General features: G+C 48.8%; 1 protein-coding gene and 1 long non-coding RNA gene across 3 annotated transcripts; both read right to left on the bottom strand.

Moving 5' to 3' along the window:
• Positions 1 to 181: 181 nt before the first annotated feature.
• LOC133391017 (uncharacterized) lies at positions 182 to 1565 on the bottom strand. Its single transcript, XR_009764501.1, has 4 exons — positions 1358 to 1565; positions 1179 to 1301; positions 1061 to 1117; positions 182 to 996 (listed from the first exon to the last, which is right to left on the bottom strand). It is a non-coding gene; the product is annotated as an uncharacterized LOC133391017 (long non-coding RNA).
• Positions 1566 to 1991: 426 nt separating this feature from the next.
• Positions 1992 to 11321, bottom strand: LOC1269845 (rab GTPase-activating protein 1). Of its 2 annotated transcripts, XM_061648488.1 has the most exons (9): positions 11167 to 11321; positions 8487 to 9777; positions 7529 to 8099; positions 7184 to 7383; positions 5300 to 6693; positions 4522 to 5229; positions 4136 to 4453; positions 3895 to 4065; positions 1992 to 3816 (listed from the first exon to the last, which is right to left on the bottom strand). In XM_061648488.1, the coding sequence occupies exons 2-9, from the start codon at positions 9211 to 9213 to the stop codon at positions 3598 to 3600; spliced, it is 4308 nt and encodes a 1435-aa protein (XP_061504472.1). In that variant the 5' UTR covers positions 9214 to 9777; positions 11167 to 11321; the 3' UTR covers positions 1992 to 3597. The 2 variants fall into 2 exon arrangements, with proteins under 2 accessions (XP_061504472.1, XP_061504473.1); XM_061648489.1 differs by lacking the exons at positions 7184 to 7383; positions 7529 to 8099.
• Positions 11322 to 12549: the final 1228 nt, after the last annotated feature.

The following is a 12549-nucleotide window of genomic DNA, read 5'->3' as shown; positions in this document are numbered from 1 at the left end:
GTGAAATGGCGGCGCCCGGTTGGTACAGTGTGCAGTGACAGCAGACGGATTTGACAGAAGCGATCGAAATGGCGTTCAACGCTGTCAAACAAGAGATCGTGATATTTGTTCCATTTTACCGTTGCTTCAAATATTTGATGCAAGGAAATACTTTTGCATAGAAATCAACACAACGAGGACCTCCCATTGTACAACATCGTTTTATTCAAGTCATCTCCATAGAGCAGTGCGGGCGCATAAATCATTGTTTCTCGCTCTTTTATCTATTCTTATCTTCGACTCTTCTTGAAGTCTCTTCCCGTTCATCTTTTCAACAACCTTACTAACTTCTCACTTAGAAATCTAACGCTGAAAATAATGAAAAGACGGATACTTTTAGCATTTTCTTTTTATTTCAACAGACAGATGGAATGTTGCTTCATCGCTGCTACGCTTAACGCACGGCCTTGTAGGCCACGGATGGAGTTGTTGAAAGTTCCCGAGGGAAATATGGTGTTATGGGCTCACCAGTGGATGAGAGATGTATGGCGGTAGTGGCCGGCCTCAATGGCTAACGGTGCTCGACGGTTGCAGTACCTGCAGAATGATCCAGCCGAAGCACTACCGCCGTTGGCTTATTACTACAAGACGGCTCCAGAGGCGGTAAACGCACCTGTAGGCGTGCGTACTTTTGATGAATATTTATGTTCTGGTTTGCAATCTTATTAGTCAGATTCAAACAGTTAGGATTCTTCCGCACTCCCTCACACACACCCATAGGAGCGACTACCGCTACCTTACGGATAGCTTTGGCAGCTGAGATGGAGGGCGACCTAACCATTGACACCCTGTTTTGCTCCACGACCTGGACCTTGGCGACAGATTCCAGCGTCATTGGCTTTGCATCTCCGACAGCAGAGGCAGTTCCCCGCAGCGCCAGACGCTGGAATGGACCCCGGGATATTATAGATATTACCGGCGGATCCTCCTCGCCAGTGCTACGGGGTGCAAGTGTGTCTAAAAATTGAAATGATGCATGGAAGTTAGATGTTATGCATAATGGATGCCATGGCCGACTTACCGGCCACATTCATTGGATCCAATATGGCATCATTCCTTTGAGGTAGAGCTCGTTCAGCTGGAATACATTGCACAGGGGTTATTTCAACATATTTTCTTTTTTCACAGCTTTCGATTACCTGCGGCCGAAGGATCCAATTCGACTCCCTCCAAACGACGCCTAAATATGCGTCGCCCAAGGAGATCAGACAACATCTTGTCCCGTTGAGTAGCCAATGTTTCTCCATTCCTTTGCGGTTCGCCTGAAATACATTGTCTATCGAATATTTGCTCACAACTGTTGACTGTTTTCACTTACCCACGGCCGGAAGTTGTCTTTGGTTTGCAAATTCACATTGCCATTCTACCATACGCCGCTTTATCAAGCGCCTACGGGCGTTATGCCACGAACCTGTTTCCCTCTCCCGATTGGTGGCCATTTTTACTTGGATTTTTACCAAAATTCTAAGCTCCAAAGATCGACGATGGAGCGCACTTGAATCGCATCGTTGACGCTTGTCAACTCCGGTATTTACGATATTTTGGCGCCGATGAAAACTTTCACAAGTCAGAACGAGATGGCAATAGTTAAGCAGAGACAGTGTATGCATGATGGCCGCTTGGAGTGAAATATTTCATACCAGGACTTCGAGGGGGAAAGAGAAGTGCTATGCGAAAGAGCGAGAGACAGAGATTTTCTATGGCAAGAATCACACACTGAGATCGGCTGTAGTCGAATGCAGGTCATAATATGCTGCAGAGTTTTGCTTATTTCATTTAATATTTTAATTAGAATGGTATTTTCAATTCCTTTAACGTTCAAAATCACTCAAAAAGACATTTTTGAGCATTTTGTAGATGGGATCGTCGTGATAATAAGCGAAAGCAAAGACAAAGTTAACACCGACGTTTCGGACATTTGGCGCCAACGATCCGAATGAACACCACCTGCCTTTGACCAGGTGCTTTCCCGCGGGGTTTTATTTAATTTGGAATTATAAATATGTTGAGAATGTGAATATACTTTTTGCCTACCGCAGAGGATCATATACGTCCTAATCGTGTTCCTTCGCTACTAGCCGGTTCTGAACAAGCTTGCCGTTTTCTCCCTTTCCTCCTTTCCTGATGCAGTGTAAATCGGGCTGCTTTTAAGCTGTACCACCTGTTCGGGCTACTCTATTTCTTCTTTCTTCGCGTACGATAGGCTGGAGCTGGAATTTGCTTACGCCGTTGAGAAAAGGTGGTTCGTGCGTCATATTGGATTGGAAAATGTGAGAGATTGTTTTTGTCCAGACCTGACCCGGGAAAATGTTCAAACGAAAAAACCCCTAACAATTAACAATTGGTGGTGGTGGTGGCTCGGCTAAAACACACTGCTAACCAATGATATGCGTCCTTCTCTCTCTCTCTTGTGCAAAAACTACAACCGAGAACTAGTTAAAATGAGATGCATGGGATGAATATCTATTCCAATTAGAATTTCTGCAGCACTTGCAAGCACGAGCTCAAAGACAAACTATCACTCATAAGCGCTAAATATCATCCTGTGAGAAGCTAATTTTCCTCGTAGTTGCTCGCGAACGTCCCTAGCACGACTAAAACGAAAACAACGTATACTTAAAAGCTTGGTTCGTTTTCCAAAAAGGAAATTCAAATGAACATGTAAAGTTTCGAAATTTAACACTAAAAATGTAGAGTTCGGCATCATTTCGCTTTGAAAAGTTAGTACAGAGTAATCAATTTAGTCAACTTTCTATCCATTAATTCAAATTCTATTCTTCGACGCGATTCGTTACTGTTGCCGAAACAATTTTAAATAATATTTTAAACCTCCTCGTTTGGGTCGGGTTTCGTTTTCGAAGTAATAGTACCTTAAACAAAAAGAATCACCGCACATGCTTGTAAAGGTAATTTTGGTAACGCGTTCGTGAATATAGTTTTTTTTCGAACCCCTATCACAAGGAATGTTTCTTAACACTGGTGGTGCTAAACACAAAAAAGTAAGGTAAATAGTTCATTAGTACCGCTATTTCAATCGAACAATTCGTGGAGAGATAAGTGGGAACAACGATAGTGGGGAGAACCGCTATGGCCGGTTTGTCATGTGTTTGTATAAAGTAGTTTGACTGTGAAACTGAATCAGTAATATCGAGCCGTAGTATGTAAGATGCTTTCTGCTCTTCTAGCATCATTCGAAAGCGGGTCGCCTTTCGTTTCGATAAACGTTTCCTTCTCTGTGCTTGCAAGAAGGATTGCACCGGTTTGACCTTCTTTCCTGATCCTTCCTAACCACAAAATACACTAAAACAACAAGAATATTGATGATGGCTGGCTCTTACCGCGATGGGGGGTTCTTTTCTAGCTTTCCCATACAGCTACACACTCACACACACACACACAAACACAGCGGTGTGTTGGCTACGAACGAGCATCTCTTAAACACTAGGCGTAGCAGCGCCGCCTCGCAACACACGTGTGCGAAGCATATTGGACTATAACATTGGCGCCATTGGCGGAGAAAGCATGCGCGCAGCACCAAGTAGCAGCGCCACCTTCGATCTACTTCAAGCTATTGCACCGTGTATCCTTGTACAGTATGTTTACGCTGCTGTCGTACTTGGCTCGGGCTAGCACCGCCGGTTCCCCGTTGCCGTCCGCATCGGCGGCCGTCCTGTCCGATCCGGAGTAGTTTACCTGCGCTACACTGTGCCGTTGTGCCAGGGGCGTCTTGTTGTTGTTGTTCCGTACGTGTGGCAGAGTGTTGGAGTTGCCTTTCATCTGCAAACGAAGTCAAACATGTGTATAACGAGACCATTCCCTGGGTAGGAGAGTATCCTTGTTCTATCAATCGCTTACGCTTGCATCTGTGGTGGCATACGACTGGAACGTGGGAGCGGGTGCATTAACGTCCCGCTTGGTGGCCACCTTCTCCTGTATCGAGTTGAGCGTCTTGGACAGCCACGGTTGCCAGCTGCTGCGTGTCGCTTGCAGCTCGGTAACGGTTGTGTTTAGCTGGTGATGAAGATCCTACCAAAGACAATCAACACCATTTGTATAATAATGTCCAGCTAAATTCTTCAAAGCCTCGTTCACTTACCTGATTCTTACACTCCGCCTCAACCTGTGCCAGCTTGGTTTGGGCCAGCTCGAGCTCCAGCTCCCGTATTCGCTGCGACGCAATCACCAGCGGATCCAGCGGTCCAAGCCCACCAATAACGGCGGACGGTGCCGCATTTTTACCCGCGGTGCCTGCCGAACTACCACCGTCCGGCTGGTCGGTGGCAAGCGGATGCGTTTGCTGCTCATTATTGTTGTTGACGGTATTCGCCTGGTGGAAGTTTTTCCCATAGCTCTTGTGCAGCGGAGACGAGTGTGGTATGCTTGCCGTGCATTTACTGCAAGTGGAAATCGTTTTCTACAAACAAAGAAATGAAAACTGGTAAAGAAACAATCACTTGCAAGGTCGCGTGGCGCTCATCTCACCGTCAAATCATCCAGCATGGTGTGCAGCTTTCCATTTTCCGCCTCCTGTCGCTGTATGATGCGCTTGTAGTCCTGTATAATGCCCGCATTCTTCCGATCTTCCCGTGCCATCGCTTCAATCTTTTCGTTCAGCGCCACAATTTCCTGCTGCAGCTTGGTGCGCTCCTCGCCGTACCGCTGCTCGTACTGCTTCAGCTCCTGCTCCTTTCGCTCCGTCTCCTCCTTCTTGGCCAGATACTCCAGCTCGTACTTTTTCAGCTTCTTCACCTTACACTCGAACGAAAGCTTCATCAGCTTCTTGGCCTGCGTTTCACTGCGGCACTTCTTCGGCAGCGTCACGCGGAAGTACTTCAGGATGCCCTCAAAGTCCAGCTCGAGCAGATCCTTGCGGCAAACGCTTAGCAGCGTTAGCGCGACCTGGAACAGCACCGGTATGCCGTCGAGCAGAAACACATCGAGGATGTAGAATACGAAGTACAGCGGAAAGCGGGCGGTAAACAGCGTCAGGAACCACTGGCTCGCGAACATGTGCGACTCGACGCCCATCTGGGCAAAGTGTTCGTACAGATCGGGCAGCTGATCCTTCATCAGGCGGTTCAGCTGGTACAGCCGCAGGTAGAGCGACTCGAAGCCCATCTTGTACATGTCCCGCAGGCCGTAGTTGTACATCAGCGCCACCAGCACACAGAACGCTTGCTCTTCGGGCATCTGCAAGGAGAATATTACACAAAAGGGGGTTGATCAATATGTCCCTCAAACCCTCCTCCGAAATACTTACATGCAGCAGCAGACTGGCCGCGATGAAGCTCAACCCCTGACAGTAGCCCACCTCCGTGTCGTATACCGCGTACGCCTTCGACACCTTGTACAGATTCTCCTGGCCCGTGCCGCCATTTTCCTTGAAAAACTTGTGCGCCGGAAACGTCCGATTAATGTCCCGCTGGATAACCGACTCGCAGCTCGTCTCCTTCGTAATCAGCACCCGGTACGAGTCGAACATTTCCGTCCGATTCTCGACGCACGCCAACCGCTGCCAGATCGTGGCCCGCAGCGGCTCCGGAATGCCCATCCGCACCAGGGCGGGCAGATTTTTGGGCCGCCTTTCCGGCCCCTCCTGGTACCACTCCACGATGATGCCCTGCCACTCGTCCAGCTGGGCGGCGGAACAGTTCTTCGACACCTCGCCCGTACCGCTCAGCAGCGGTTCGTCCCCGTCCGAGCTGTAGTCGGTCGGGCTGGGGTCGTCAAAGTCCTGCATCGACTGCACGCTGGCCGAGTTGCGGAAGGTCCAGTTTTTGAAGTTAAAGTTCAGCGACAGGGACGACGCGGCGGACGGTGCCTGCGGCTCTACGATCTCGTCCGAATGATCGATCGAATCCACCTCCCACGTGCCCTCGCCGTTTTCGCGCAGCGTCAGGTAGAAGTGCAGCAGCAGCGGCCGCTTGTTGCTGAACATGTTCGGCACGATGCGCAGCTCGCTCTGGGACAGGATCGCGACGCACGTCTCGATCACGAACCGCACCGGCTCCTGGATGCCCTTGATGACTAGATCCACCGCGACGGTGAGCGCTTTTTTGGGCGTCTCCATGTTGAGCGGCTCGAACGCGTTCGCCTTCCATTCGGCCTTGATTTGGTACGGAAATTGGGAGAAGTTTGCCCCGCTCGCCACACCGCTGGCACCACCTGTCGTGTTAGCACCACCGCAGCTGCTGCTGCTGGCGGCGTTGTTGCCTGTACCGCTGCTCGCGGGTGCATTACCTTCCGGCGGCTTCACGTACCCCATGCTAACCATGTCGAGCAGCTGCATGTCGGCCTGGCGCACGATTCGGCCCGGACTCAGCAGCACCCCGAAGCACCGTTCGATCAGCAGGGAGGGAAAGCGGTCGGACGGCACCTGCCGCACCGTAATGCACACCTCCTTGTCCGTTCGGCACCGCAATCGGAAGCTGGACTTGACGTCGCGCGGCACCGTCACGTAGCTGCTGTTCCGTTCCTTCTCCTTTATTTCGAGCGACACCGCAAACTCGTACATGGCCGACTGGATCGGGTTGCCCGCGGTGTCGGACGTGACCGAGGAGAGCATCACGTTGACGCCACTCTCTGCCAGGGAGGTGGTCATGCTGGCCGGTATGCTCGGGGGCAGCACGCGCTGGAAGGCTTTCGAGAAGCAGGCTGCAAGAAGGGTTTGGATTAGAAGCGAATTTAGAAGGTTGAAACATACAATTAGAGTAACAAAAAAGATAAATAAAGCAAATGTGAGGAAACTTTAAACCCTATAAAAAGAACTCAAAGCAGAATATGTAATGCAATTGAAATTAAAATGAAAGAATAATATGACGCCTTTAGTAGCTGAAGAAATTTTGATTAAATATATTACTAAATCTAGTTTCATGCTCGTATCATTTTTCGAAGTTTGTCAATGTTTGAATAGGATTAAAGAAATAATTTTAAAAAATATATAAGTAAAGTCAATAAAATACCAAAAAAAACTCATCAGATTAAAGCATAAGCAAACAAAAACTACGCAAAAAACCAATTTGAGGAATGATGAAAATGAATCTACAAGACTAAAAAAACAAGAACGAACGACTACTTAAAGCTCTTTGTGACTCGCCTAAACATACTACACAACACACACAGAGACAGACAGACACACACTTACTGCTGACTTGCGTGACCGCTTCCGGGATGTTGCAGCGAAACACATGGCACTGATGGACGGCCGTTTCCTGTGATTCCCCATGGGACCAGGTGAAGGCAAAGCAGGCCTGATCGGGCGAACCGACCGGGCCGCGGGCAAAGAACAGTATCCGCAGCACCTCGTACGTTGCCACCACCGCGTTCGACTCACAGTCGTACAACCTGTGCCAGATGGTGGAGGTGGTGGTGGGGGAAAGGGTGTTGGAAAAGCATGGGAGAGCGAATAGGTGAGATATATGTCCAGTTAGTCCTAATACACAACCAACCACCGAGCAAACGCACCCACACACGCACGCACTGTACTTACACTACGAGCCCCTCGGAACAGGTCGGAATGCTGACGGACACTTTCAGCCCGAGCGGACTGTCAGATCCACTGCCCGGTTCGGGACCGACACCGGCACCAGCTCCTCCTCCACCGCCCGCATTCATTTCCGTCACTTTCTGCAGTATTTCGCGCTCCGACTTGGGCGCGTTAATGCGCGACGCACCGAGATACGTGACGCCGCTGAATATCGTACAGTCCTGATCGATGTCGGACAGCTCTTCATCGGTTTCACCGGCGGCAGCAGCACCGGCACCACCGCCGCCGCCACCTCCCACCGGTTTCATGTCGTCCTTCTTCTCCGTCAGCGGGCTACTATCCAGGCAGTCGTAGAACACGGACTGTCCTACCCCGCGACCGATCAGCCCATCCGGGGAGAGCAGCGCATTTGGCGTCGTGTCGGTAGAACCACCGCCGCCGCCGAAGTTGGCCCCCAAGCTTTGCAGCCCAAGTCGCAGCGAGGTGGGAACTTGCGGCTTCTTCGACGCGCTCGTGCCGCCGTCTTGTGCCGTTGAACCGTGCTTTTCGGGACTCCGGACGGCCACTGGGGTGGCTGTACCGTTTTCGGGTGGGGGTTGAGACAACACACACACACACGTACAATAAGCCACCAGTGTAGGAAAGGGATGTTTCAAAACAAAGAACAAGAGCAAATAAAGCAGGATGAGTTATGTGTGGCGAATGGTGAAAGAAGGTTAACACATACAAACTTCCTATCGCTATCGGGGAACTCATTAGTAAAGTTAGAATCTACAATGCGACGCAATTTTAAGTGTTACTTTTACAAAATCATAAAACATACGGAAAAAGTCTTGCAATCGAATTGATAACGAAAACAAAAGAAACGGACGGGAAATTGCCCTATTCAAACATGACATGGATCTCTTGCTTTCCAATATAGTGCTAAAAATACTTTGCTCTCTCTCTATCTCTCCTTTACCTTTATTGGAAGCGCTCGGATCGCTTGCCCCGCTCAGTGTCCGCTCCTCCTCCAGCTCGTGTATCACCTCGTTCATGTTCTTCTCCAGATCCATCATGTTGCCGCTACCCTCGATGTTCAGTATCGGCGAGATGGCGGTCAGCTTTTTGCCTTCCGGTCGCTTACTCACGCCTTCTTCCGCCGCCTCCTCCTTGCACCCGCCTTCTCCAGCACCGCGCTTTTCCTGCTCACCGTCGTCCGCAATGCACTCAGCTAGATCAGCACCAATGTCACCGCCACCGTCGCTGCGGCCGCAGCCATTCGCTTCCGTGCTGCGGATCGGGTCCCGCCCTAGCCGGTGCACACCTCCACTGCCGTCCGCAAGCTCTTCCGCTGGGGAGGGTGCCTCGGGGACGATCTCGTACTCGCCGCTCGTCGTCACCGAGTCGGACGATTTGATGCTCAGGCTGTCCTCGGACTTGGGACCCGGTGTGTCGGCACCGCCACCACTGGATGCGGCCACTGGTGTTGTGGGTTGCTGGACGGGAGAGTGGTCCCCGGAAGTACTGTCGGGGTGGTGTACAACGTTCTTTTCCAACTTGCTGCTGCTGCTGCTGCTGCGACTGTCCACACCAGCAGCGCTTGTGACGCCTCCTTCCTTACTGATGGCGGCAGCAGATGAATTGCGCTCTTTCTTTGTCGTCGTCGTCGTCGTCGTGTGGTGCGCTCTGCCCGACCGTTTTTCCATACTGGAAGGGAAGCGCACTTGAACCGGGGAGGGGGTAGGGTATTAGGCGCGATACCCGATGTCGATAATGCTCCGCCTGTGGGCGTGTGTATGTGTAGCCCCGTAGACCTCCCCTCCGTGCGGCCGTCGTCACGGGAATGATTCACACGGTGACACAAATACACAACTATTCTCTCGCTCTCTCTCTCTCTCTCTTCGTCGCTCTCTTCTTGGACGGTTGGAATTACCCACGAAGAGAAGCTATGCTATGGTAAAGTCGCCTGGCAGGGCAATCACGATGATGACCTCCGAGACGGCGTCGTCGCTTGTCCGCACCACCTCCGCACCACCCAAACAAGGGGCGCAACCACGCACCAAAGATGCGTTGCGTTGCGTAGAGAGTGAGAGATAGGCGCCCTCCAGCTGGTGGTTTACATTGTTGTTGTTTGATGTTTTAAAGGCGGGTGGATTTTGATTTTCCCTTTTTCGCTTGGTTGAGTGGCAAATTGCTTGCTTCGTCCAATTGTTTGCAATACTTTACACTTTACTTTTCCCACGGAAATTGTCGACACACAACAGTATATCCTGCAAAACAAAAGGGGAATGAGGAGAGACATCAGTATTGGTAAATTAGGCGTGTTTAGGCGTTTTTCAATAAGCAATCACGTGTTATAAGGGCAAACAGTTATTTATCGATGTAAAATAACAACTCCACACTCCAGGAGAACGGGCACTGATAATCCACTCGACCGAAACACGTGCCGCAATCGCAATCGAGTTACCATTGGATGGGAGGATTTGGTGGAGACACGCTCACTCAACTGTTCGGCTCGAGTCATTAGAGAGTTTGTTTGCTCAAGGGCTCCACGGAAAACCTTTCCCTGCTACTGGACAAGCTGAACAAATATGGCACCAGAGCTGTTTTTCACATTTCTACTCGGTAAGATGTTGTGGGGCGGACACGCGTTAGATTACAGTTTCCATAAGAATTCGTCCCTCTTTTTTAGGAGATTGATTTATCACACACTCTGAACGCGTACCATTCGAAATCACCTTGCTTGCCTCTCGCTCACTCTATCCAATCATGAATTCCATGCCAAGGTAAGAAATTCACCGCCTGCTTGCGTCTCGCTGCATAAACGCCCCCCCCCCCCCCCTCCACTCAACATTTTGCCGGAATACATTCGAAGTTCTGTTTTATGTCTTCAATCGTGTGAATGTGCCTGAGTGTGTGTGGCGCGCGCGAATGAAATATCGATTTTCCAAGGACTATTTAACCGGAGGACTCTGCTGCCAGGTCGCTGCCAGAACGGCGAGCCTTCCACCTTCCCTCTTTCTTTGCTGCTAGTTTTGCATCGCAGAAGGAAAAGGCATTAAACAGAGAAAGGTATTGTGTGTGTGTGGTGAGACAGATGAACTCAAACTGTTCCCGTCCCTTTATCTCCTTCCTCAAGGCTATTGTATTCTGGTGCTTAGACGCTTCCTGATTATGATGAACCTGCTGGGCACCTACGAATACGCTGGAAAGATTGTTTTTCTTCGCAAACTGATAAACTCTGCATGCGCGCTGTTGCTATTTCTGTGCTGATGCACCACCATCACCACTGCGAAGAAGAAAACCTAACAAAACACAAACTCTTGTCTGGAAAGTCTTGTTTTAGTAGGTCATTTCGATGGGATTGTTTTCGACTGCGTGGCCATTTACGATTCGATTATATCACGCATTAACTTTGTTCAATAACGATGGAAGAAACATAAAATTGCAGAAATTACGATTAGAGGCACACACACACACTCACACACAATCACACACAGAGGAAAAGTGCACTCAACACAAAACTTTTCCTCCGAACAACTCCTCTGACGGTGCAGAGGAAAAAACGCCAAGAACGGTTTGTATCGATGTAAATCTTTGGCGATTTTCTGTTCACAGCACAAAGCAACACTTATCTACCTATTAAGCGTATCATTTACCTCAGAAAGTAGAATATTTTCTGTGTTTTTGCAAGCAACTATCGAACGTACACAGGGGGAGATAACACTTTTTTTCACAGAATGCAAAAACAAACCAACAACAACTGCAAACGTCAAATTTCTTCCATCGATCGCCCCGTACAAACATGGAAGTTCGAATATCGCTGCATCTCGCTCATTTTCTCTACCCTTCCTTTAGTTGCCTGCAGTGCTCGTTTGAAAGTGAGCTCATCTCCTCTCCCACTTCACTTCAAACGCTTCGTCCACCTTTGTACACATATGCCTTTCGTTATGTCATGCCATCTCTTTCGCGCATATGGACGCGTGAAAAAACGTAAACAAACTTGGTGGTTGACTAAATTTAATGTGCACAATTTTGTTCAATTATTTGCAACGGAATTTCATTGAGTACATTAATCAAAGCATCGTTAAAAGTTCAATACCTTCAGTTCATAAAAAAGCCACCACCGGATCAGCTGATGCATTAGCGGAACATATATGAGCAAGTGAGATGGCGGAGCTCAGATGCTAATATGACACACAAGCATGAAATGTAGGTCCCCGTGGGGTCAATGAGGGAGAGGGAGGTGGTGGAGTGTATTTATTTTCTTGGCCATTTAATTTTACCCACCAATACAATCTCACACAAGCGCAAGCTTTTGCACCCTCAAAATACCTCACAACGACTTACAAAAACGCTCGCCAGCGAGGGAAAATCGCACCGTTGGCGAGCTCGTGAAAATTGGCTTTTGCTTAGCAGGGGCCGGTCTTCCATGGCGCGTTCAGGCGCGAGCGATGAAAGCTTGTACGCATTGCGATGCTGTTTTTGTCTCGCTCTAGCAATAATTGTGTTGATGGTATCTCGCTCTCTCTTGTTTGATTCACCAGAAACTATGGGCGAACGTACGCGTTTTAACGGACAATGTGTTCAACATTTGAAAACTAACGGTCATGCCACGTGCATTCAAACAGTAAATAATATCTCGCGATTTCGGTTGTGATTTAAGTAGGAATAAAAGTACACCCAAACACAGAGTTAAATTTTATTAAGTTGGTTTTATTTATACACCGCAGTTGCAATGGGTTTTTGTTTCGGTTGGTTTTGACTTGACCTGATAGGTTCCACAGTAGAGAGTGCTGCTGTTGCCGTAATGGGTAATACAATTTTCATGATTTTTTTAGTTTTCGTGCAAGAAACATTCCATTATTTTCGGTTGAAATAGTATCATTTCGATCATTTTCTGCTTTATAGCTCATTCAATCTCATTCTTTCTGTATCATTTATGTCGGTTTTTGCTTTCATTTCACTTTCATTGGTTGTCTTGTCTATTTGGACTGGACTTTTGTTGAGAAGAACAAAATTGAAGGGTTTGAAATAATTTA

The sequence above is a fragment of the Anopheles gambiae genome, chromosome 2 (genome assembly GCF_943734735.2).
Source record: "Anopheles gambiae chromosome 2, idAnoGambNW_F1_1, whole genome shotgun sequence".
NCBI lineage: Eukaryota > Metazoa > Arthropoda > Insecta > Diptera > Culicidae > Anopheles > Anopheles gambiae.
Note: the sequence above shows the minus strand (reverse complement) of the source record. Positions and strands in the feature narration are given on the sequence as shown.

Excerpts from the sequence above, each read along its gene's own strand:
- LOC1269845 (XM_061648488.1), bottom strand. The coding sequence starts at position 9,213 with ATGGAAAAACGGTCGGGCAGAGCGCACCACACGACGACGACGACGACG. Across the intron at positions 5,230-5,299 it reads CGGCCAGTCTGCTGCTGCAT|ATGCCCGAAGAGCAAGCGTT; the intron begins GTAAGTATTTCG and ends TTCTCCTTGCAG. Across the intron at positions 3,817-3,894 it reads ATGCCACCACAGATGCAAGC|ATGAAAGGCAACTCCAACAC; the intron begins GTAAGCGATTGA and ends CTTCGTTTGCAG.